The sequence below is a fragment of the Hippopotamus amphibius genome, chromosome 6, assembly GCF_030028045.1.
Source record: "Hippopotamus amphibius kiboko isolate mHipAmp2 chromosome 6, mHipAmp2.hap2, whole genome shotgun sequence".
Lineage (NCBI taxonomy): Eukaryota > Metazoa > Chordata > Mammalia > Artiodactyla > Hippopotamidae > Hippopotamus > Hippopotamus amphibius.
In genome coordinates this window covers 169,074,580-169,098,289 of record NC_080191.1, presented here as the reverse complement: position 1 = coordinate 169,098,289, position 23,710 = coordinate 169,074,580, and the positions used below count along the sequence as shown (strand labels likewise).

Sequence of the window (23,710 nt, the reverse complement as noted above, 5' to 3'; positions counted from 1 at the left end):
TGGTCATTTAGGTATCCTCCTTGTTAAATGTCTGTTAGTCTTTCTCCCTTTTCTCCATCAGGTTGCCTAACTAACGTTGATCATATCTTCAAATATTCTAGATATTAGCCCCCCCAACCTGGGGTATATACGCTTTAAATTTTCACATAGTTTTTTTTTTGTTGTTGTTACTATTATTATTTTTTAAATGTTTGATTATTTATTTATTTATTGGCTGCGTTGGGTCTTCATTGCTGCGCGCGGGCTTCTGTAGTTGTGCAGAGTGGGGGCTACTCTTCATTGCAGTGCGCAGGCTTCTTATTGTGGTGGCTTCTCTTGTTGTGGAGCATGGGCTCTAGGCACGTGGGCTTAGTAGTTGTGGCTCTCGGGCTTAGTTGCTCCTGGGCGTGTGGGATATTCCCTGGCCAGGGCTTGAACCTGTGTCCCCTGCATTGGCAGGTGGATTCTTAGCCACTGCACCACCAGGGAAGCCCCTCACATAATTTTTAAGATGTCTTTTCTGTTTGGTACTTTCTGTGTCCTTCCCAACCCAAGATCATAAGGGTATATCGCCTGTACAACCTTCTAAGTGTTTATAGATTTGTCTTTTATCAATATATCTAGATCTTTAATCAGTCTAATTTTTGTGTGTGTGCATCGTATGAGGTAGGGGTCCAGTTCCTTTTATTTTCACATTGGTAGCTAAACGATCTAGATTCAGTTATTAAAAAGTTTGTTTTTTCCCTACTTCTCAGTGTTGTATACTCTGTTATGCATCACGTTTCCATACATGTGAGGTCTGTTTCAGACTCTCTCTTCTGTTTTGTTGGTCTTTTTGTCTTTATGCCAGTACTATGCTATCTTAATTATTTTAGCTTTATAGTATATCTTGATATCTGACACAGCAAAGCCTCCTACCTTCTCTTCTTCAAGAGTGAATTGTCAAAGTTGTGCTTTTCCATATAAATTTCAGGAGTGGCTTTTCAGGTTGTGTAAAAATAGTTTTTGGGATTTTGATTGGGATTGCTTTGGATCTATGAATCAGTTTGGGGAAGAATTGATATCTTTATTTTAAATGTCTTCCAGTCTGTGAGCTTGAAATATTTTTCCATTTATTTAAGTTTTCTTTAATGTCTTTCATAAAGTTTGTTAATTTTCTTGTACATCTTTTGTTAGATTTATTTCTAGATACTTGTATGACAAATGTTATTATAAATGTTATCTTTTAAGTTTCTTTTCTCACTGTTTACTTTTGTTATATATTAGAATAGCATTTGATTTTTTATGTATTGATTTTGTAACCTGTAGTCTGTTCAAACTCTCTTTAATACTAATTTATCTCTGGATTCTTTTGGATGTTGTGTGTATACAGTCACATCATCTGCAAATAATCATTTCCTTTACTTTTTGTTTATTTTGCCAGCTAGGACTTTCAAAATAATCTTGAATCAAAGTGGTAATAGTGGTCCTTCTTGTCTTGCTTGCAATTTCAAAAGAGAAACTTCTATTAGAGTCCCCTCATTGGCCAATCTTGGTCTTGCTTTCTATTCCTTGGACCCCACACCAAAGCTTTACGTTCTCCTGATGAGACAAATTAAATGCCCTTAAGGTGAAACTTTGCTTCCTTGCTCTGCTTACCTCTGTGGCTTCCAATTTTCACTTATCCTTTTCGCCTGTGAGTATTCCTTCCTGATTTGTCAGCTCATCAGTGTATTTAAATTCTAATATTATATATTTTATTTGACATTATTAGTTGCTTCATTATAAAATCATATCTGTCACATTTTCAGTACCTTAAAATATTAATTGATATTAATAGTAATTACATTGAAGACAATTTATCTTGAGAAAAACAGTTGAAATTAGAAAAAATACTTATAATGCACTGCACTTTCAGAGAAGTCTTATTTTTTAAGTGGCTTCAGGATTATTAGAAAAAGCTGCGGATGTTACAAATGAAATCTTTAGAATGTTGCCAAACTCAATTATATCTATTGCTGACTTAATTCTGTCTGCAAAATTAAATAAATTATAGCTTCAAATACATTTTAAATGAAGAAATTAAAATTTCCCTGATTTTTTTCCCCCAAAGTAAAAGTAGGAAGAAATGTAGCAATTTATTTACAAATTATTTCATTTGATTAGTTTGGATTATCATGTCTTTTAAATTTTGAGAGATGTCAGCAGTGTTTGTTTTTAATTCTGAAGTTAGTCTATTTCCTTTTCCCATAATCATAGACTCTTAGATTTGGAAAGCCCTTAGGTGATGCTCACTCTTTTTTCCCCTCCGGTACAGGATCCCCACATCCCAGCTTCTTGGCAGGTGGTCATCCAGCCTCTACCAAAGTCTTTCTCAAGACAGAACATCTACTACTCTTTAATAGAATAGCACTCTAATTTTGATTATCGGTCCAGCAGTAATTTTGAAAGTTTCAAGACTGACTTTTAGAGTTTTCAGTTTGGGGATCGCAGCAGTCTTGCAGTTTTGTTGAAATTACTTTGAAACTTCACCAGGAAATGTTTTAAAAATAGGATTTCTGATTTCAAAACTTAATGAATCTTTGGAGAAAAACTGAAAGTTTGAATTGCATTCAAGTGAAAACTAGAACGATTAGAATGATAGAAGAGGACTATGAGTGATTCTGTAGTCCTCATAAAACAGTGAGCTTGGAATGCCCACTTCACGTTGTGGTGCTTCTCCTTTGCAAAAATAAATGTTATTTTAATCCTTTTTCTGAGCTCCCAAATACTGGAGTTATTGTTTCTATCAGATTTAGGAAACTACCATAATAGTAATATATTTAGAAAATAGTGATAGATTTAAATAATCCCAATTAAATATACCCATATTCCTTTTAAAAAAATTGTTGCAGACACATCACCATAAAATATTGGGATTAAATAAAAACATTTTAAACGTAATACCTATAGAATATGAAGTTGTTCCCTTTGTCTATTTGTATACGTATTGTGTTTTTAATTACAGTGTATATACAATTTATTATCCAAGTTATATAATTTATAAAATTTATATTTTTTCTCTTTTAATGTGTATTCTGTATACTTGTCTGTGTTATTGCATAATAGTCCACTGAATTGAAATACATTAATATGTTGAAGCATTCTTCTATTATTGAACATTTAGGTCTCTCCCCTTTCTTATGAATATTGTTCATATAACTATCTTAATACAAAGCTTTTTCCTGTTTGAGCTGTTTCTCTAGGATAGATTTGTTGTCTAGGGAAATCAGTAAAAATCATATGAACTTTTTTTAATGTGTTATTTTGTCTAGGATTTCTCCAGTGATGATTCTAAGCTAGAATATAATGTAGATGCTGCAAATGGCATTGTTATGGAAGGTTATCTGTTCAAACGAGCCAGCAATGCCTTCAAAACTTGGAACAGGTAATATATTTCAAATCCAGTCTTGCTCTTTCCATATTCTCAGTTTTCCGACTTTCCCTATGGTTTGGCAGCTCTTTCCTTCATAATTCTCTAGATTCACAGTCTCTAGTAACTTTCCTGAACCCAGTCCATTGAAGATAAGATGCTGTTCTAGGAAAGGGACCTTAAGCAAGTGGAAAATAACAGTAGTAATTCTAAATTCTAAAATTTAAGCACAGCTTAAACCAGGGAGCAAGGAGAATTTTTATCATGCTTGGTTTGTAGTGACTAGATTGTTACAATGAATAAATTTTTAAATGTGAGCTTCCTCCCATGTTTGTTACAAAATAGATCTGATTGCAAATTATATATTGAATATAGGGGATGAATAGGACAAGTGAGCTTTTGTTTCCATTTGAGTTCCTCCTGTATATGCTGTTTATGTACATTTTAACTTAATTTTGGCTTGTGAATCTTTAAGCGGTGATCCTGATCTTTGCAGTAACTTTAACCAGGGGTTTTAGAATATGGAATTGTTCCTGTATGTGAAGTGCGTATGGCAGCTGGTGCTGTTTTTTCCTAAACTTGATGCCTATCAAAAACTGAAAATTTTTTTTTTCTAAATCGATATTTGGAAATATTGACCTAGTAAACATCTTCTGAATGAATGTATAAAATATTTTATTATATTTTCTCATGTATTAATAAAGTGAAAGAATTTCAGATGTTAAGGCAAAAAAAAAAAAAAGATTGAATTACCTCAGGATCATCCTTCTGAATAGCAGTGATTAGTCTTTTATTCAAGGATGCTTCCCTTCTTGCAAAAAAAAAAAAAAAAAGAGTAGTCAAAACAGTTTTGTAATAGTTGAGGGTAGTATTGGGTTCTGGTTAATTGATTTACTGTTATATTATTGGTTGAATGTATATATTTTATTTACTACTTGAACAGGATATGAATTCACTTAATGATAGAGAACATTGTTTTCTTTTAAAAAAATGGACATTAGCAAAATAAATAGAATTTTCTTGGTAAGTTTAATTTAGTATACATTTTTGTTAATTTAAATGGAAACGATTATGCTTGGATATTCAATGTATTGAAATAGATTCCTAGTGCACTTATTTTGAGTTCATGGTGATGAGGTTATATAGAAAAAACATTTACTGATATTTTCAAATGTCAGTGATACATTGAGTATTTCCCTAGCATTTGATATTGTCAGACGTTTAAATGGTGCATGGTGTGTTGTATTTGGAATAATTTTTCTTTACTTGAGGATGATTATAAACTGGAAAAAATGATTATATTTGATATTAAGTCTCTTGAGTTATGCAGAACTTTAAAAAAATAATACATGAATATAGAGGGATCAACTAAAATGGTCTGGTTAAGAAATAATGTTTTAACTATTGTAAAGTAAAAATGAAAAATTAAAATTCTGTATTAAGCCAATAATCTTTTAAGCCTTCCCTGGCAAATTTCCAAAGCCAGAGTAGGAAATTAAAAAGTAGTGTGATTGTCAAATTTTTGTAATAAAGATTTTTCAACCAGTACAGTTCCATGGGGTAATGTTAGAACTGAATTTTAACCTTCAGATTTCAAAACAACCTTCTTAAAATTTAACACAGTGAAAATACAGTAAATCCGTAGAAACTGTACCATTATGTTAAGAAGAAATGAAATGAACTTCCATGGACTACTCCAATCAGAAAGCTCTCAGACTTCAAAATGAAGCACAGTAAGTGTTAGTGGAAAATTGCATTCCCATTTAGGACAACAGAAGAACATTAGTTGATTTAAGCATGGACATTTTGGTTTTTTTATTATATGTTTCATGAATTTTATTCATTGGCATAGACATTAAAATGTAACTAAAATCAAGTAGGGAATAACTATTAATTTGCCAAGTGAGAAAGATAATAACTTTGGAAATGAGACCATGTTTTAAAGGAGATGCCTTTTCTATGTGGTAGGATGACAGTTATTGATTAGACTCATAGATTGTAGTTAACACCCTAATTTTTAGTAAAGAAATGGAGGTGCAGGGAGATGGCTGCTCATTCAAGGTCACACAGCTGGTTTGTGACAGAATTGAGGCTCAAAACCTGGCTTTTTAAAAAACTTGCTATGGAAATTCCAAACAATCTGTATTTTGATAGGACAAAATACAACTTCAATAACAACAAAAAATAGCTTAAAAACTAATTTTTAAAAACTTCCTAATCCATTTGCATTATTAGGAATAAATTATGGATAGCAAATTAATTTCATTTTCACATGCCTTTAAAGAATATTTTGATGAAAACACTAGTTAAAAGCAGACTTGTAAGGAATATAGCATATAAACATTATAAAAATCTCTTTTCAAAAACAAAAGCATAAGTCAAAACCTTGTAATAAAAGTCTTAAATATTTTCTAGGTTATAGGTCAGTAACTAAAAAAGCGAGAAGAAAGAAAATCTATTAAATGTTATTTAGAATTCTGCTTTTTCAATTTGAAAAATTTGGAATGTATCTAAATTTTTTATATGAGGGTCCCAAAAATCTAATCTTAAATACTTGCAAATGTTTCCCTTTACCTGTATATGACTTCAGACTCTGCCCTACTTCTGTAGTTCTCTGTCCAGCTTGATTTAATATATTCTACTAGCCTCCGAATAAAAGACTGTATTTGTGATATTTGTGCCTTAACTTTAAAAAGCCAGGAATTCAGCTGTTCAAATATACATATTTTTTTCTGCCCACTGTTTAAGTTTTTTTTTTTTTTTTTTTTTAAGATTGTTTGTGGTTTAGTTTTAGGAAACATACTTTCTTGTAGTCACTATAAGGTCCCAATCATATGATGACAAATTTGCTGTTGTCTATAGTTGTATGGAATAGTGGCATATAATATTTTCAAAACCAACTTTTTAAAAAGATTTTCCTGAAGGAAATATGAATTTGACTAGGAATTCCCAGATAGTTTTAAAAGCTGACCCCGTATTTCGTAAAATCTAAGTATATCTTGAAAGCATCATTCTGCAATATGAAATTTAACCAAAGAGATGGTATTTTGTGTGATATGATTGAAATAGTGTGACGAGTGAAACGTTTTACGGCTTATGTGAATTGTTGAGCTTGTTTCTGGTTGGTTTCCGATTTCTGGTTTGTGGTGTCTTAAGACTTTTATATGTCTATAATACATATATTTTTGAAGATGTGATATCTACAAAATAGTCTTTTTGCACCAGGCCATCTTCTCAATGTGGCAGCTTCACTTCAAGCTCAAGTCAGTGCTGTATGGGTTACTAATACTGTTTCTCTTTTGCTTTTCATGATGAATTTAGAGACGATGGAACAAGGAAAATAATTAAATATTAACATTATTTAGTAATGAGGTGTTTAATAAAGAAGTTGAATAATTACGTACTATACTCAGTCTTTGTTGAACTAGAAAGTATAGCTAAAAGCATAAAATGTATTATACAGTATCATAAAGCAAAGTATTCTATTTGCTTCTAGCACAGATACAAATAAGAAGTGTACACGTAGATTAAAGATAAGCTCTGCTCATGTGTGGCCTTAGAGTCTCTGCTGTCACTTGATGAAAAGAGAGCGAGCAGGTGGAAGGAACTTTTCTGTATGGAAAATTCTTATTTGTTTCAGGTTTATATAGGTATAACTGTAGTGATTATTTCCTTTAATTTTTTAAGATGAGGAAAGGTACTATTTATATTTTATAGCTCTGACCATAGAGGCAGAAAATAATAGTAGAGTGTGCTAAGTCTTACCTGAACTTTCTATACCATAATACTTTGAATAAAATTTTGACTATTTCTGAAATATTAGCATTTCAGATTCCTAAGATTTGAAATTCATTGTATAAATGCATGTATGTATAATATGTGAGCAAAATGCAACAGATATTTTTGACTTGTTAGATTATGAGCTTAAGCTGGTTCCTTTAATTCTTACTTTATTTTCATATCATGCTAGTCCTTTGCTTATTTTGCACATTTGCGTTTTCATCCTTTTACCACCTTTCCTTTATGTTTTAATCCTGCCCCATTTTTTCACATGACAGGAAAAAGCCCGATCATATCAGGTACCAAATGGCTTCCTTCCTCTCACCCCTACCTTACTCCAGTTTCCTCTTTGGCACGAGAAGGCTCATAATTAACCTGCATTTCAGTTGGATTACTTGCAATGGATATAAAGTCTCTTATGTTTTAAATTGGGAAGAAGATGCAAACATCTTCTTTGAGGAATGGAATTGTACCTTTTCATTGCTTATCTCAATTGTTTTAATCTGGAAAAGAACATTTGCTATGTGTCACATAGTTATCCAAAGAAGAGTAATACAGATACATACATATTATGTGTGTGTGTGTGTGTGTGTGTGTGCGCGCGCACGTGCGCGTCTTTGTGTGCGCGTGTGGTGTGTGTGGTGTGCGCGTGTGTACATGTATTTTTAAGGGAAATAAGCGAGTAAATGCTCTTTAGGGTTCTAAGCAGTGATCAGAAATTAGCCCCTTTGCTCCTCACCTCATTAATTGTATTTAAAGAAAACATTGTCAGTTCCTAGCTATTTTGTTTTACCATTTTGGTCTTTTTAACTTGTGAAAAATTAAATTGAATTTTAAATAAAGGAAACACATATGTGCTCAAGCTTTTAAGCTTGTTAAATGTTCACGTATTTGGCACCTATGTGAATGTGTGCATGAATCCATCATCTGTATAGTTTTAGTGATAAAAGTTTATACAGATATAGAAGTTTGACTTTTGCCCATGTTCTTGATTTCAAGTCCAGGGATCAAAAATTGTAAAAGATGCTTGATTTATTTTTTAATGTATTCCCCCCCCCCCCAAATTTTTGCCATCTGGAAGCTCTCATTGGTGTTTAAAAATTAATACTTATTTATGAATGTAATACTCTGATCTAAAATCTTTATTGAGTTATCTCAATTTGAGATAGGTATAAAGTGATGTCTTAGTTTTCTTAAAACCAAGGAATCTTCCTTTTTAGAAACTTACATTTTGGCTTTGTGGTCAGTTTTTAAATCTTGTAGAATATAGTGTAGTTGTCAGCACAATGCTTTCCAACATTTGTCTTTTTTATTAAATTACCTTTTAAAGAATCTTCAAATTGCAGTTAGCATGAGCTTGAAATATTAAGTATTTTTCCATATCCCATAGACTATGAACTGTCTTACTTTTCCTTTTATAGGAATTGTTAATAATAACTAGGATTATTCTATAGGAGCAATTTAAAATTATATTTTATTTTACTTACCTCATTAAGATCTTGATCAATGTAAATGAGTAAAGTTAGCTCTTTTCTCTTTTTTTAATGGCAGAGGAGGGGAGATAGTATTGTAAGACATACTGATCTTAGTCATTAAAATTTTTTTCTACCTAGGATACATTGTGATTTTTTTTTCTTAGGAGATGTCAGATTAAGATGAATTTATAGTGTCTTGAATTTATGGTGTATACAAAAACCGATGATGTGAGAAAGTTACCCAGGAGCAGATAGATGTCAGGGGAACTGAGTTTCAGAAATATAAATGATCTATGAAGTTAATATTCAGAGGAAATGGCCTCTAACAAAAAAACATGAGTTTTTATCTAGTATTTTATTCTTGTGTTTAGAGGCTAAGATTCAGCAGGTCAGAAGAAATTTATTTTTTGAAGACCTCAGAAGCATGAAAAGTTTACATGGCTGTTTTTCCACTGTGCAATAAAATTCTTGCAGTTTTTCATCAAATTGTATAATATGATTATTATATATAAAACAAAACATTTTATTAATATAGTTTACACTACTTCAAATGATTTTTTAAAAAGCACTTTAATCAATATCAGAGATTGTTTCCATTGCATGTCATCCCATGTGGCAGGGCTGCACCATTTTGTTTGTTTGAAGGTATTTCCTTAACAGTTCTAACCAACCATGTGTCCCACAGCAAAGAGACCCAGAAGTTCTTCCTTTTCTAGCCCACCTCTTGATGATTTGCATTCAGAGGCAACCCACTTGGTTTTATGTAGTTGCTTATTTAACAAATCTCTATTTTAATGGTAAAGGTGATACCTTTTTAAATAGCAAGAAAATCTAACAATCTGTCTAGCTTAAAAATAGAAAAGCATCTAATCATTTTCTCAGCTTTGGAGAAGTAACTTAATTTTTTAAAATAGAAATTCTAAATATGTCTAAATACAATTTTTAGTGCTTTGTATTAGTATCAATGAAAAGGTAGAATCTCTATCTGCTAATAGATTAATAACTAATGTTTACAATAGAAATCATCTCACATGAAACTAATTTTAAAATAATGAGTCAAATATTGTTTTACCTTTCATGCTTGATGAGAATTTTTGCTTCCTTTTATGAATGGCTTTTGGCTGTGATTTTTTTTTTTGGTAAATCTTTAGGTCCTTTTACTGTTTTAATAAATTAGAATTAGTAAATATGCCATGCATAGCTTAGTTTTTTCTTCTAAAGAATTGCAAGTAAAGTGTTTGCCAATTAATTTACAGTAATGAGCAGAACAATATAAATAGTTGGGTGACTCATTTTTAGTAATAACTTTGATTATTCTGCTTAGAAGTATTTTACATGAAAGTAAACCCAAGTGAATTGGTGACTATGTTCTGTTTGATATCAGTTCTAAAAGGATGATATAATTTTCTGTTTTGCTTAACAAATCAAATGCTTGCTGAATTAGCTGCAGAAAAGTTGAAAACAAAGCACCATTTATTTCAGTCTTTTATACAAGTGAATAGTCTTATTTATAATATAAATTTATTTCTACTTTATAACAAAAGCAATTTATTTTGGGGGGAAGATTTAGTTATTTTTGAGGAAGCTCAAAAAGCTAAATTTTTATTTTAAAACAATTATTATTTGGTAATGGCATAAAGGATAACAACTTCTGTTAGGATATGAATTTCTGACATAACAATGAATCAAAGTATAGTAATTTTATTTTCCTAATCTTTGGTTTTAAAATTGTCTGAAATTGTTTTTTACTTTCAGTGGTTTTCTCATTGACATCAGTTTATATAAAGCAAAACAAAACAATGCATTTCTAAAAACATAATTACCATAAACTGATTTTCTAGTGCTTTCCCAAATATTTCTAACAACAACTGAAATAAATTCTGTTTGTGAAAACGTAACCTATTTTGTATTTATTTAGACGCTGGTTTTCAATACAGAATAATCAGTTGGTTTACCAGAAAAAGTTTAAGGTAGGTGTTTTGTTAAGTAATTAAGTGAAAACTCATGGAGTCCCCAGTTTCAGTTTTTTACCTGTCCCTGTTGGTAAAGCATTGAAGTCCATAAATATGCATGTATACAAAATTACCGTTTACTAGTTTTATATTTGGGTATGTATAAGAAGACTGAGAAGTGGAAAGTATCAAGGTTGTTTCCTGAATTCTTAATTCCTAGCTTTGAGATGGATTTTTCTGTGTCCCAGGATTATTACTTGTATTCCTTCACATGTTTCTTTGTCCAGCTGTGAGACAGGAATTCCCTAATACTGTTTTGGTGCTGAAAGAAAGGATGCCTTTTAAGAAATACCAGCTTAGGGCCAAAAGTGGTAATAGAGAAAGGTTAATAATTACATTAAAATGTAAGCTTGAATTAATTTAAATGGAAACCTCTAAATTTGTTAATATTGTATTTGCATATTTGTTTTCCTGAAACTGATTTTAAGAATGAGGTATTTTTATTTAATGGAAAGGTGTAATGAGATTATATGTAACTTGAGAATATTAACGATAATTAGAGAAAAAGAACTATTAGTTAATTGATGACGATTTTTACTAGTTAGCCTTTATGAATGATATATTCAACTGTAAATTTCAAATATCCACTTTACTCTTGAGATGACACAATGTGAAATTTTACTTGCTAGGTTCTATGGTAGCAGGTTTATTCCATACAATTTCTTTATTCTAACTAATCAGTTCATGGTATTTTCTACTCTGATAAGCTTGGTTTTGAGTTCATATTTATATTAAGTACTAAAATATGATAAAAAATTTCTCGTTTTCTTAGGTATTTTAAGAAGCATGTATAGGCTTCTTATTTTTCTTTCAGTTATTTAAACTTGACTTATGAAAGGCTTCTTTTTTGGAGGAAAGTAGCTTTTATTATATGCCAGAGGGGGTCAGGAGAGAAATCGATATGAAAGCAAATGGAAGAAAATTAACAGGAAGTTAACATTTATTGAGCACCTGCTAGTTAACTACCAAGTGTTGGACTAAGTTTATATAAACTATTTCATTTAATTCTTATACAGCAGTTTTATGAAGCAGAGAAAATTATTAACAGGACAGAATTACCTTTATTAGTTATATCTATGTTGATAACTCCTATTTCTAATCTAAAATAAGATAAAATATAAACCTTTAAAATTAGACCATTTATTTCAAGTACTGTTTTTAAGTATGTTTTTATTGGTAGTGGTATTTGAAACCTAGGTTGGTAAGAATGGGAGTCTTGTTTCCCTGCTGTAGGATAATCCCACCGTGGTGGTGGAGGATCTGAGGCTCTGCACGGTGAAGCATTGTGAGGACATAGAACGACGGTTCTGCTTTGAGGTGGTCTCTCCGACAAAGTGAGTGGTTCTAAAGAATTTGAGAGTTGCTTTTATGTTTCTATAGTTGTCTTAAAGAACCTTCCAAACTACAGAAAGATTTCTGTTGTAGTTGTGATTATATGAGCTAAAGAGGAAAAAAGTATTCTAAAAGTAAATTTTAATAATTAATGGTTACACATATTAAATCAGATATTTATGTAACTTCTACCCAGTATCATATTCTTTAAATTCTATAAAGATGATTGATGTGGCCATATGAAAACATTTTAACTGTCATGGTAATGAACTGAAGTCATATCTCAGATAAATTTCTTTGATAACTATCATTTCATATATCTCTCCAGTGGAAAAACTTAATGTTATTTTATGTGGCAAATTTAAAGTTGTTTTTTTTCCTTTAATTTACAGGAATGAGTTTTCAGTAGGTAATTCATTTCATTGGTTCCTTGATTTCTTTATGAACATGCTCTGTCCTAAAGATGGGTGAAAAAAAACCTTTCAACAGAAATTATTTTTTTTGTTAGAAAATTATTAAATAGCAGAGTGGACAAAAAAGTAAACCTTCTTACTTGTGGGGTTAATTTAGTATCTAAGAAAACAATGTTATTTCCTTTTAGAAGTTGTATGCTTCAGGCAGATTCTGAAAAGCTGCGCCAGGCATGGATTAAGGCTGTTCAGACCAGCATTGCTACTGCTTACAGGGAGAAGGGTGATGAATCAGAGGTTAGTAGACAATATTGCAGTACCAAATGATATATTGACAAAGTTTTTAATTTTAGTTGCAACATTGCATGATCATAACATTCTTTTTTATGGAGGAGGATTTTTTTGTAATTGAAATGGGTTTTATTTTTAAATTAGAGATTCAGTTTCTCTTATTTTATTCCAATATTTCAACATGTTTAATCCAGTATTTGAATATGTGTCCCAGGTATTCTGATGCAAATATTTTCCCCACATATTTTATTATTCTAATAAAACAGTGAATGTGAAAGGTATTTAAAATTAAAATGGGATGAAAAGCAAAAAAGGAAAGCTCATATTTTTAGTTGACATCTCCCTGGAGAAGATAAGGTGAATATAGAGTCTTGGATCGTAGTCTGGCTTTTTGCTACCCAGCGAGTTTATATACTCTTTTGAGCAAGACCATGAGTGAGTCTTCAGAAATGGAGTGCACCACTTCCTCTACCAGCTTCCTGAAAACGGGGCATTTGTGAGTCTGTGCATGTCTGAAAATATCTTTATTTTATCCTCACATTTGTTTGATAGTTTGGTTGAGTGTTGAAGTTTTAGGTTGGAAACGATTATTCTTAAGATTTTTAATGGCAGTGTTTTTCTTGTTTCAGGAGTTGCTGTTGAAGTCTTTCTTGTTACCAATCTTTAATATTCCTCCTCTCCAATTTCTTTGTTTTCTTTTTCTGGAATTTCTGGACTGTTCTTATGATTTTCTTATTTTTTGTATTTTTTACTCTGCATTCTGGGAGATTTTATCAGTCTTCCGAAACCTTCTATTGAATATTTCAGTTCTGTTAGCACATATTTAATTTCCAAGAGTTGTTCCTTTTTGTTTGCTGAGTGTTTATACACATAAACCTGTTCTTTTTTCACGCATGCAGCGTTAGAGTTGTGGTTCTTAATCCTGACTGCACATGATGATAACACAAGAAGCTTTAAAAAACCCCAGTGCGTAGTTCCCACCCCAGAACAATTGAACGGGGTTGGGACCCAGGCATCAATATTTATAAAAGCTTTCTAAGTGATTTGTGTGTGCAGGCATTGTGGAGAACCATTTTATTAGGGGCTTTCCTCAGCTACCTGGTCATCTTCTCATGGCTGCAAGCGAAGGGCTGACCTCTTTGGAAGCTCTGAGAACGTGGTTAGGACTTTGTTGATTGTGAGCTTCACCAAAGTGTGGACCGTTTGTTGAGGAACAGCGAGTCAGGGTCTTTGGAGCCTTCAGCGAAGGCGCGCCAGAGAAGACTCGCCCATCCCTGCACAGGGATAAGGAGCTGGCTGGGAGCGCATTGCTGGGGATCTTGGCATTCGGGGTGTATGTGTTCATTCAGTCGTCTGCCTTCCACCTTTCAGGTAAACCTCATCCAGTCACTCTCTGCTTTACTTTCTCAGAGAATAAACCTCTAGTCCTTTGCGTGTCTTTGTAGAGAGCAGTCCACTAATGGCAGCATTGGGGAGGGGACCTTCAGTCTAACTGCTTCTTAAACAGTCATTCCTCCTACTTTCATCCCCACTTCCAAGATTCACTGGTATAAATCCTTGAATCCTTTGAGTATTATGTGATGTAAATTGATAGACTTAGATTTTTCTTATTATTTCCTTAGGTTTTACCGTGGTCTACTCAGTTACCATTCATCCAGTCACTTTCCAGCTCCCCAAATTTTGTTGCTTTTATTTTCTTTCCATTTCTCCCTATTCTTGTGGATAAATGTCTTAATTTTTTTAATTAAAAAGGCTTAAGTTTTCTAAAGTAGATTACAGATATAATGTCATTCCACACTTAATAGTAATTTCTTAATATCGTCTGTAACCCAGTGTATATTCAGATGTCTCCAGTTGTCCTAAAAAAACGACTTTTACAACCTGTTTTACAAAGTAGGATCTTTTCTATGACCAGGCATTGCATGTGGTCTTATGTTCCTTGTCTTTCAATCTAGAACAGTTCCTTTTTTTCATGACAGTGACTTGCTGAAAAGGTTAGGCTATTTGTTCCTGTAGAATTGCTTCTCATAGATTGCAACATAGGTGATGTGTATACTTCATGTTGCAACAGGAGGCACAAAATATTGTTATCCAACCATTGCTAATGCTAAAATTTTCTGTGTGAAGATGAAGCAGACAGATTGGATTAGGGAGATGACAGTATGATCCCTCCATTGTCACTTACATTTCCTTTCTTGTTCCCAGTCTACTTTGTTATTTTGTGTAACAAATCTACTTTGTGTTACTTTGACCCTATGAGATCTTCACTCCATCAACCATTCATCTGAGTTTTATAATTGAGTTTGTAATTTCATTAGGAATTGCCAAATGATGATTTTCTAATTCTGTCATCCTGTCTGCATTTATTAACCTGCATTCTTATGTGAAATACAGGTTTTCTTCATCAGTGGAGCTATTTAGTTACTTTAATAAGATGCTTAATTTTTTGCTTTTAATTATCACATTTGGTTGATTTATTAGCTACCTTAAGTGGGGACAGATATGTTTTTTGGGGGATGTCGTTATACACTCATGGATTTTTATAAATACAGTGGGTTCCAATTAACTGCAGTAATTACTCTTTTTTCACATTCAGATTATCACAGCTTTGTCCAAATAAGGGCTCTGGGTAATGCCTTTTAAAAATTTCTCTAGTTTTTATGCAGAGTTTTGAGAAGGAACAAATTTAGTCGTGTATCCAGATCATCTTGATGAAGAAGCTAGTGGTATTGCTGAAATACCTGTGTTAGCAAAATCATACACCAGAAATAGTAGGGGTCACAGGAAAAATAGGGATAGGGCCAACCTAAAAACCTGTGTAAGTTTGTAACTTCAATAATTTTAGGAACTTTAAAACCTCAATAAAAATATTGTGTTGGCCAAAAGTTTGGTTTTAAGTAAAAAATAAAAGACATTTTTCATTTTCACGAAGAACTTTATTGAACAACGTATTCACTAACCAAATGAACTTTTTGGCCAACCCAATATTAGCATCATTAAATTCCCGATACGTGAACACTGTAGTATAGAGTACAAATAGGACTTAACTTTAAAAATTGGTGAAGAGAGCTTAAAGGAAGGATACAGAAGGGTTGAGGCTTTGGTGACATATGCAAAATACATAAAGATGAGGAAGAATGGTGCAGTAAACACTCTGAAGTCATAGCACATGGCCAAAGTGAGCTACAAAGAATGGGGATGGTTGTCATTTTCAGTCCTGTGTTCCTTGAGGTGGCCAGCCCAAGTTCTGCTGTGTTAGTGAACTTTGCTTTTGGCTTCTCTAATTTGGTGCAAAAACATTAGCTAATAAAGGAAAAATTGGGAATGAACCAACATGATTTCTGCATTATGTTGACATCCTTTCTCTATATGATAATTGCTTATGAGCTAATTCACATTATGAAACATATTTTAGTAAAGCAGATTGTATTTCTTTTTTTTTTTTCTAATTTTAATCTCAGATTTACAGAGAAGTTCCAAGTATAATACAAATAATTTTTCCCCTGAACTATTTCAGAGTAAGCTGCTAACATATGCCCCATCATCCATTATTAATTTAATGAGTACTTCCCACAACTAGGACATTTCTCCTATATAATCGTAGTACAGTCATCAAAATCAAGAAATGAGCATTGATCCATTAGTACCATTTAATTCTCAAATACCATTAAGTTTTAACAGTTGTCCCAGTAATGTTCTTTACAGCAAAAAGATCCAGTTCAGAAGCACAGCTCTCTTTTACTTGTTGTGACTCTTCAGTTTCCTTCAGTTAGGTATGTCCCTCAGTCTTACTTTGACTTTCTCGACCTTGATTGTATTGAAGATTACAGACTTTTGTAGAGTGTTCCCTCATTGTTGGTTTGTTTGATGTTTACTTACAGGTTATGCATCTTTGGTAGGAATGTTATATAAGTGATGCTGTGTTCTTCTCACCGCATCCTCTCAGGTGGCACAAGATTTTGATTTGTCACATCGTTGGTGGTGTTAACTTTGATCACTTAGTTAGGTGATGTCTGCTAGACTTCTCGATTATAATGTTGTCTTTATAATAGTGTTGTGTGTGTGTGGGGGGGCGTCCTTTGAGACTACGTAAATACTCTATTCCTCATCAAGCTTTAAATTTTAAAATTTGGTTATCTCAGTATAGCCCCCCATTTTATTCACTGTGTTATAGTTCATTACTGTCATTATTTGTTTTGTTGCTCAAATTGACCCAAGTTTGACCAGTGGAGTCCTGGTTCTGTATCCTTTTGACATGTTCCCAGCAACCTTTGAGCTCTTCCCTACTTTCTAACATGATGAGATGTTCCGAGTTCAGCTTCTAGTACTTTCTCTGCACTAGCCTTGAAATCAGTAGTTTCTCCAAAGTACCCTAGTTCTTTTTGGTGGAAAATAGTTTTTAGAAACCAAGATAAGGGAATATATGTGTGTATATACAGATACACACATTTACATCTGTATTACTTTTTTTCTATTTATAGTGAAACCAGTTTGGGTGCCTGTTGGTATCTCCAGTCCTAACTTAATACAACAGGATTTGTTCTAAGTCTCTCTCTCTTTGTATAAATAACTCGTTTCTCTGCAACGAGAAGTCTGGCTCCCATTTATTTTTAGCAGGTTTACTTATGTGACCAGTGCCCCAGTGTGTGACCAGCATCCTTCCTCTGCTGCCCTTTCCCACCTGCCAGGCTCTAACACCTCTCATTAGGTGGCACTGCTACTTGGTAGTTCCTCTCTGTCCTCAGGCTTTCATTTCCACTCTTGGGCTGTCTCCCTCTGCAGGTACCCTCCTTCTCCTGCTTGGGAACAGCCCCGTGCACAGGGTCCCTCTCCTTTGAGGGTATGCCTCTCACCCAGCTCAGTCCTCTCTGGAATACCGTATCCCCACACTTCGTTTCCTTAGCCCCACCTAATGCCTATTGAGTTGAGTTTTCAAGAAGGGCAAGACAAGGGCCAAATTATATTTCTGTTGATTCTGTACTAAAATACTGGCTTGTTGAAGTTGAAATGTTTTTAGACCAGAAGACTTTTTAGGCCATATTTTTAATTGCTTAGGATCCTCAAACGACATCTTTGAAGTTGGTCATTATTGGTATAGACTTTGTCGTGCACTTAAAAAATCAGCTTTTTGCATATCTGCCACCTTTTGCTTTCCTCCTGGTTTCCCATGAGATTTTAGACATCGTGCATTCTATTCTTGATTCACTGCGTAATTATAACTATGCAGTTGATCTCTTCATTAGTAAAAGGTCATACCATTTTCAGTAACTCACCGCAGTAATTGAAACACCTTGCTTCCAGTTCATTGAATACCTTGGAAAAACTTGGTATAAAATAATATTTATTTTATTCTTGAGTCTTAATAGTCTCATGTGTACTCTTTCTGTCTCTCATCCTGCATGTTAAATTATTGTTCCCCTTTCTCTTTGCCATTTTATCTTAGACATAAATTCATTGTGTTGAGTTATTTTTCAATATTAATGTGTTTCTCCCTACAAGACTAAAGGCCAGTTGATGGAGGAAGACTGTATCTTTTTGTCCTTGAATCCTTAGTGCTTATAACAGTGCTTGGCTTAGGCCCGTAATAGGCCTTCAGTTTGTTGATTGGAAGCTTTTGTTTGGAGCATGTAGTGCGCAACGTAGTATTAAAATCCTGTTCTTTTGTTTGTTTGTTTAATAATTCTTAATTCTTTTAGAAGCTGGATAAGAAATCATCTCCATCCACAGGAAGCGTGGATTCTGGACATGAATCCAAAGATCAGTTACTGAAAGGAGAAAGCGCGCTGCAGCGCGTCCAGTGTATCCCTGGCAACAGCAGCTGCTGTGACTGTGGCCTGGCGGACCCGCGCTGGGCCAGCATCAACCTGGGCATCGCGCTGTGCATCGAGTGCTCTGGGATCCACCGGTGGGTAGGCCTGCCTGGCTGAGAGGCTGCTTCCGCTTAAACACACGTCGAAGACGCGCGTGTCCCACGGGCTGGGCGACCTTGCCCACGTGCCTCATTTGACTGCCATCTTGTGTCTTTGTACCTTTTATGAAGTGGGTAAAATTCTGGTTTGTGAAGTACTTTTGAGGACTTTGATTCACCATTCATGACTAACTAGAAGATCTGTCCCTATTTATGTATGTATCGAGGGCGGTATTGGAGACTGTGTCACATGAAGAGAGAAAAATAACTTGTACAGTGTGCAGATAGAGACTTGAAAGTTTTATATATTAATACAGTCTTTTTTTTTTTTTTTTTCCTGCTTAGGAGTCTTGGAGTTCATTTTTCAAAAGTACGATCTTTAACTTTAGACACCTGGGAGCCTGAACTTTTAAAGGTAAAATAAATATTTGCTTAAAAATATTTTGTTTTCACATAAAAGTCAAGATTTTATTTATTTATTTATTTTTTTGCCACACGGCTATGTGGGATCTTAGTTCCCCGACCAGGGATGGAACCTGTGCCCCCTGCAGTGGAAAGGTGGAGTCCTAACCACTGGACCACCAGGGAGTTCCCAAAAGTCAAGATTTTAGAATCTGGGTTTACAAATGTGTGAGTTTCTCAGTGCTAACAATGAATTAAATTGTATTGGAATATATCTGATGTTATTTTGGCAAATTTAGTGTTTTCTTTTCTTTTTCTTTTTTTTTTTTTTTAATTTCATTTAATTTTGGCTGCATTATATCTTCATTGCTGCACGTGGGCTTTCTATAGTTGTGGTGAGCGGGGGCTACTCTTCATTGTGGTGCACAGGCTCCTCATTGTGGTGGCTTCTCTTGTTGTGGAGCTCGGGCTCTAGGCGTGCAGACTCAGTAATTGTGGCTCACAGTCTTAGTTGCTCCATGGCATGTGGGATCTTCCCGTGGGATGAAACCCACATCCCCTCCATTGGCAGGCAGATTCTTAACCACTGCACCACCAGGGAAGACCCTGTTATTGTTTTGTGTTGTTTTTGTTTGTTTTTAATTGGCTGCATTGGATCTTCATTGCTGCACACGGGCTTTCTCTAGTTGCGGCAAGCGGGGCTACTCTTCAGCTACTCTTCATTGTGGTGCGCAGGCTCCTCATTGTGGTGGCTTCTCTTGTTGCGGAGCATGGGCTCTAGGCGCGTGGGCTTCAGTAGTTGTGGCTCACAGGCTCTAGAGCGCAGGCTCAATAGTTGTGGTGCACGGGCTTAGTCGCTCCGCGGCATGTGGGATCTTCCCAGAGCAGGGATCGAACCCGTGTTTCCTGCATTGACAGGTGGATTCTTAACCACTGTGCCACCAGGGAAGTCCTGGTTTTTTAAATTGCTAAGCTTATGTAGCTGTCTTAACTCCATGTCAGTTCACTTTTTAAGGAAACCAGCACCCCTGCATTTTTATGTTTTCTCAAAAATTATCTTAGGTTCTGTGCCTTAATTTTAATATTTTGTAATATAATATATAAATTCTTGTTAAAAATATGAGATATTGCTGTAGTGAGATGCATAATGGATTAGTATAGCATGTTGTTATCATTGCATTATTTTACCATAAGCACATTTGCAAATTTACATTTGTCAGGGGAAGTAGTCATCAAACTAAGATATCCTTTTTCCCTGTGTAAGGATTCATATCTATGAAAATGTCCTAAATAATTTTAGATCACAACTGGGTTTTTAATAAGATTTACAGAATTTATACTGATTAATAGTAAACCCATTTTAATTCCCACCATTTAGTTTACCATATTATAAAAGATACATGTTTGTTTAAAGTTTTGTTTAAAATGTATTTGTTTAAATGTAGTGTATTCTACATTTATTTCTGTCTGAAAATTGTGTTCTTGATGTGCTTGTGTTTTTATTTCAATCCATAGATAAATCAATAATCCTGTCAATTACATAAAGTAAAAAAGTTTTCTTTGTGGAATTATTGTGTAAACATCTACATGGAAGTGATTAGTTGGCTCCTGTGGTAGAGCCCTATTTTGATAGATTCTACAAATCGTTATGAATTCAAAGGAGAAGAAAGTAGAGAGTGGGGGTTGGAAATCTAATTTCTACATCAACTTTCTGTGTAGATATGAACTCAGTGGATTCAGTTTAGAAACTCTGATTGAAACATAACTGTCTGATAAATTTTAAAAGTACTGAAACTTAAAAAAATATTTAGAAATACTTACAAATAACGTGTAGGGAGAAAACAGTTTTGCTTCAATTCTGAGTTGTTTAAAACTTAACCTGTCCGGACTTAGGCTTCTTTCTTTCAGTTAACTTAGCAGACATTGTGAGTATGTATGTAGCCTTGTGCTAGCCACAGTGGAGGGACAGAAATCTGGTAGGAGATGAGGGAGCAGAAACCCTTTCTTGAGGAGTAGTAATCTTCTAGGGCAGGTGTTCTGGTGAAGAATGGCGAACGGTGGTATTGCTCTCAGTCCTTGTCGCATTTTGTTTTAACTTTGTGAAATGAGCATTTGCAGAACATGCAAAAAAGAATTAAGTAGCTCTGTTTGCTTAAGGATTTATATAGTCTTTTTTAGGAAATTATAGCTTATTTTCTTTCCGCCAAACAGCTTATGTGTGAGTTGGGGAATGATGTTATAAATAGAGTTTATGAAGCTAATGTGGAAAAAATGGGAATAAAGAAACCGCAACCAGGACAAAGGTACTATTTCAGTTGTGTTAATATTACCTCATTCCCCCCCCCCCCCATTGTGAATATAGCTATTATTTTATTTCACTTTAATCAATATGGAGTATTGAAACAGACTGTTCAGAAGAGATCATTACTGCTTCTGTTAAAATGTGGCTGTCTCTCTCTTGGCTTTGTTAATTGGATCATTATATTTTATTAGTTAGATAATAAGTTATAGTCTCCAGATGAGAAGGAATCTTAAAAATTAAGGCTCTACATAGGAATATAAAAATCTTAGCAGTTAAAAGTAGACAAAGTTCTGTTAGTGGCAGGCCTTTAAAAAGAGGTAATCTGTTCATTAATATCTCCAAGGATCAAGTTTCTACTACCTACAATGAATAGCTTCAAATTGTTTGACTTAGTTCAGCAAATATTTGTTAATTACGTATTTCATACATGGCATTATTATATTGTAGAATTACAGATGAACAGGGTAGCTTCTGGTAGGGGAAAGTACTTACTTAATTGCTGTGTTGGAAATTTTACTTCCAATTCTATATATGTAGACTCATTGAAGGAAGTGGCAAAGAGTGCCTGCAATTGCAGGGTGGATTTTTTAGTTCTGTTGTTCATGTTATTTTTGTTCTTTATGATTCTTTATATTAGGTATTAAAATTTTATTTGCCATAATCCTATGATTGACTATCTTTATGAAAATTAATAATTTTAAAAAAATTATTGCTCTCTAAACCAATACCATGAAGTCAGATTCTTTTTTTTTTTTTTTTTTTTTTTTTTTGCTAAAGCATGCCTGTCTGAGTTATTTCAGACCTTGAGATATCCTATTTTAGCCAAAGTTCTAGGCATTTTATTTAGAAGGATGTAAGTAAGAAAAGGTATAGAACAACCCTGGCGTTTTATAGTTGTATCATAAATCAAAACTTTTTAAATGTGATACCTTTTTTGGTTCCCCTTAAGTTAGAAATGCTGTGTTGTTTTAAAGTGGTTGTCTTATGAAAAATTATGGCCATGACTAGTGATAGTTCAGTATGTGACGTTATTTATTAGAGTAAAAATGGAATTGAAGTTAATTTCTATAAATTTTAATAGTTTCTTGGTAAAGCTTTTCATTCTATAAAAAGCAAAAGGAAATATGTATAGAAAAGAATGAGTATGGAAATTAAGACAGTAAGAAAGTGCCATGTTAATACCTGTGATTTTTCAGTTAGTTTATCATTTGTATTTCATTTAAACATGAAATCATAGCTTATTAAATATTTGGAAGGAAAACATGTTGCAGAATGTTGCAGGTTCAGTTTTAACTAGTATTACATTTAGTGACTTTCTTTGAAAAATTCCATACGTAACGGCTTCTTTCCAGTGTTAGCCATGCTAAGAGATTACGCAGAGCATCATGACATTTTTGTGTATACCAACCAGACAGGAGAAAGAGGCGTATATCAGAGCAAAATATGTGGAGAGGAAGTTTGTGGATAAATATTCTGTATCATCATCACCTCCTGAGCAGGAAAAAAAGATTGTCTCCAAAAGTTATGAAGAAAAGAGGCTGAGCATTTCTAAACTTGGGCCAACTGAACAAGTTAGAGCATCTCCCCAAAGTTCAGGTATTACAGTTTGCTTGTTGTCTGTATAAATATTTTGTTAAGCTGAAGTCACTTTCTTAATCTCTGAATTAGTGGCTGTTGTAGAGTTTTTAAATGGTAAAAACCAGTTTCCTTCTATATATCCTAAGAAAAAGTTGGATTTCTCTGTCTTTAAAACAGTTAAATTTAAATAGTGTTCTGGTAATTCACATTTCTAGGTACAGTTGACCCTTGAACAACTCGGGGGTTGAGGCGCTGACTCTGCTCATTTGAAAATTCACATATAATTTGTAGTTGGCCCTCCATTTATGCGTTTCCTCCATGTCTGCCCTGCGGTCCTCTGTATCATCAGTTCCGCATCCGTGGATTCCACCAACCCCGGATCATGTGGTACTGTAGTATTTAGTATTGAAAAAATCTGTGTATAGGTAGACCCGTGTAGTTTAAAGCTGTGTTGTTCAAGGGTCAACTGTAATGTGGATATTGTAAGGAATAAAACTGCTTAAAATGCAAGGGGAGATGGGAATTACAAATCTATCATGCAAAAAGCCTTAAATATCTGATTAACCACCTAATAGCTAATAGCCTTCCTATTTTTTCCTCCTAAATTTTTCCCAATAACGTTGTTTCCTGCCCTTTTCCCTTCTTATGGCCTGCTTTGTGCTTTGCTAACTTGCATGTCCCCAGTGGTTGCTGTAAATAGCGACGAGGCCAGGCGGGAGTCTCTGTTCTGTCCTGATGAGCTAGATTCACTCTTCTCCTACTTTGATACTTCTTCAAAACTGCGTAGTAGTAAGTACTACTCTTGTGGAGCATTCCAAGTCTGTGCCAGTGGTCATTGTGCGGTGTGGCC

General features: G+C 33.9%; 1 protein-coding gene and 1 long non-coding RNA gene across 3 annotated transcripts in view; one reads left to right on the top strand and one right to left on the bottom strand.

The window, feature by feature from the left end:
* Positions 1-23,710, bottom strand: part of LOC130855311 (uncharacterized) — a 70,053-nt gene that overhangs the window by 23,923 nt on the left and 22,420 nt on the right. The gene's annotated exons all lie outside the window — the stretch shown is intronic.
* Positions 1-23,710, top strand: part of ACAP2 (ArfGAP with coiled-coil, ankyrin repeat and PH domains 2) — a 144,289-nt gene that overhangs the window by 103,485 nt on the left and 17,094 nt on the right. For both annotated transcript variants that reach the window (XM_057738754.1, XM_057738753.1), the window contains exons 10-17: positions 3,273-3,385; positions 10,544-10,595; positions 11,871-11,971; positions 12,571-12,676; positions 18,367-18,575; positions 18,924-18,993; positions 21,192-21,283; positions 22,694-22,878. In XM_057738754.1, coding sequence (XP_057594737.1) covers positions 3,273-3,385; positions 10,544-10,595; positions 11,871-11,971; positions 12,571-12,676; positions 18,367-18,575; positions 18,924-18,993; positions 21,192-21,283; positions 22,694-22,878 — 928 coding nt within the window. The remainder of the gene's footprint in view (positions 1-3,272; positions 3,386-10,543; positions 10,596-11,870; positions 11,972-12,570; positions 12,677-18,366; positions 18,576-18,923; positions 18,994-21,191; positions 21,284-22,693; positions 22,879-23,710) is intronic.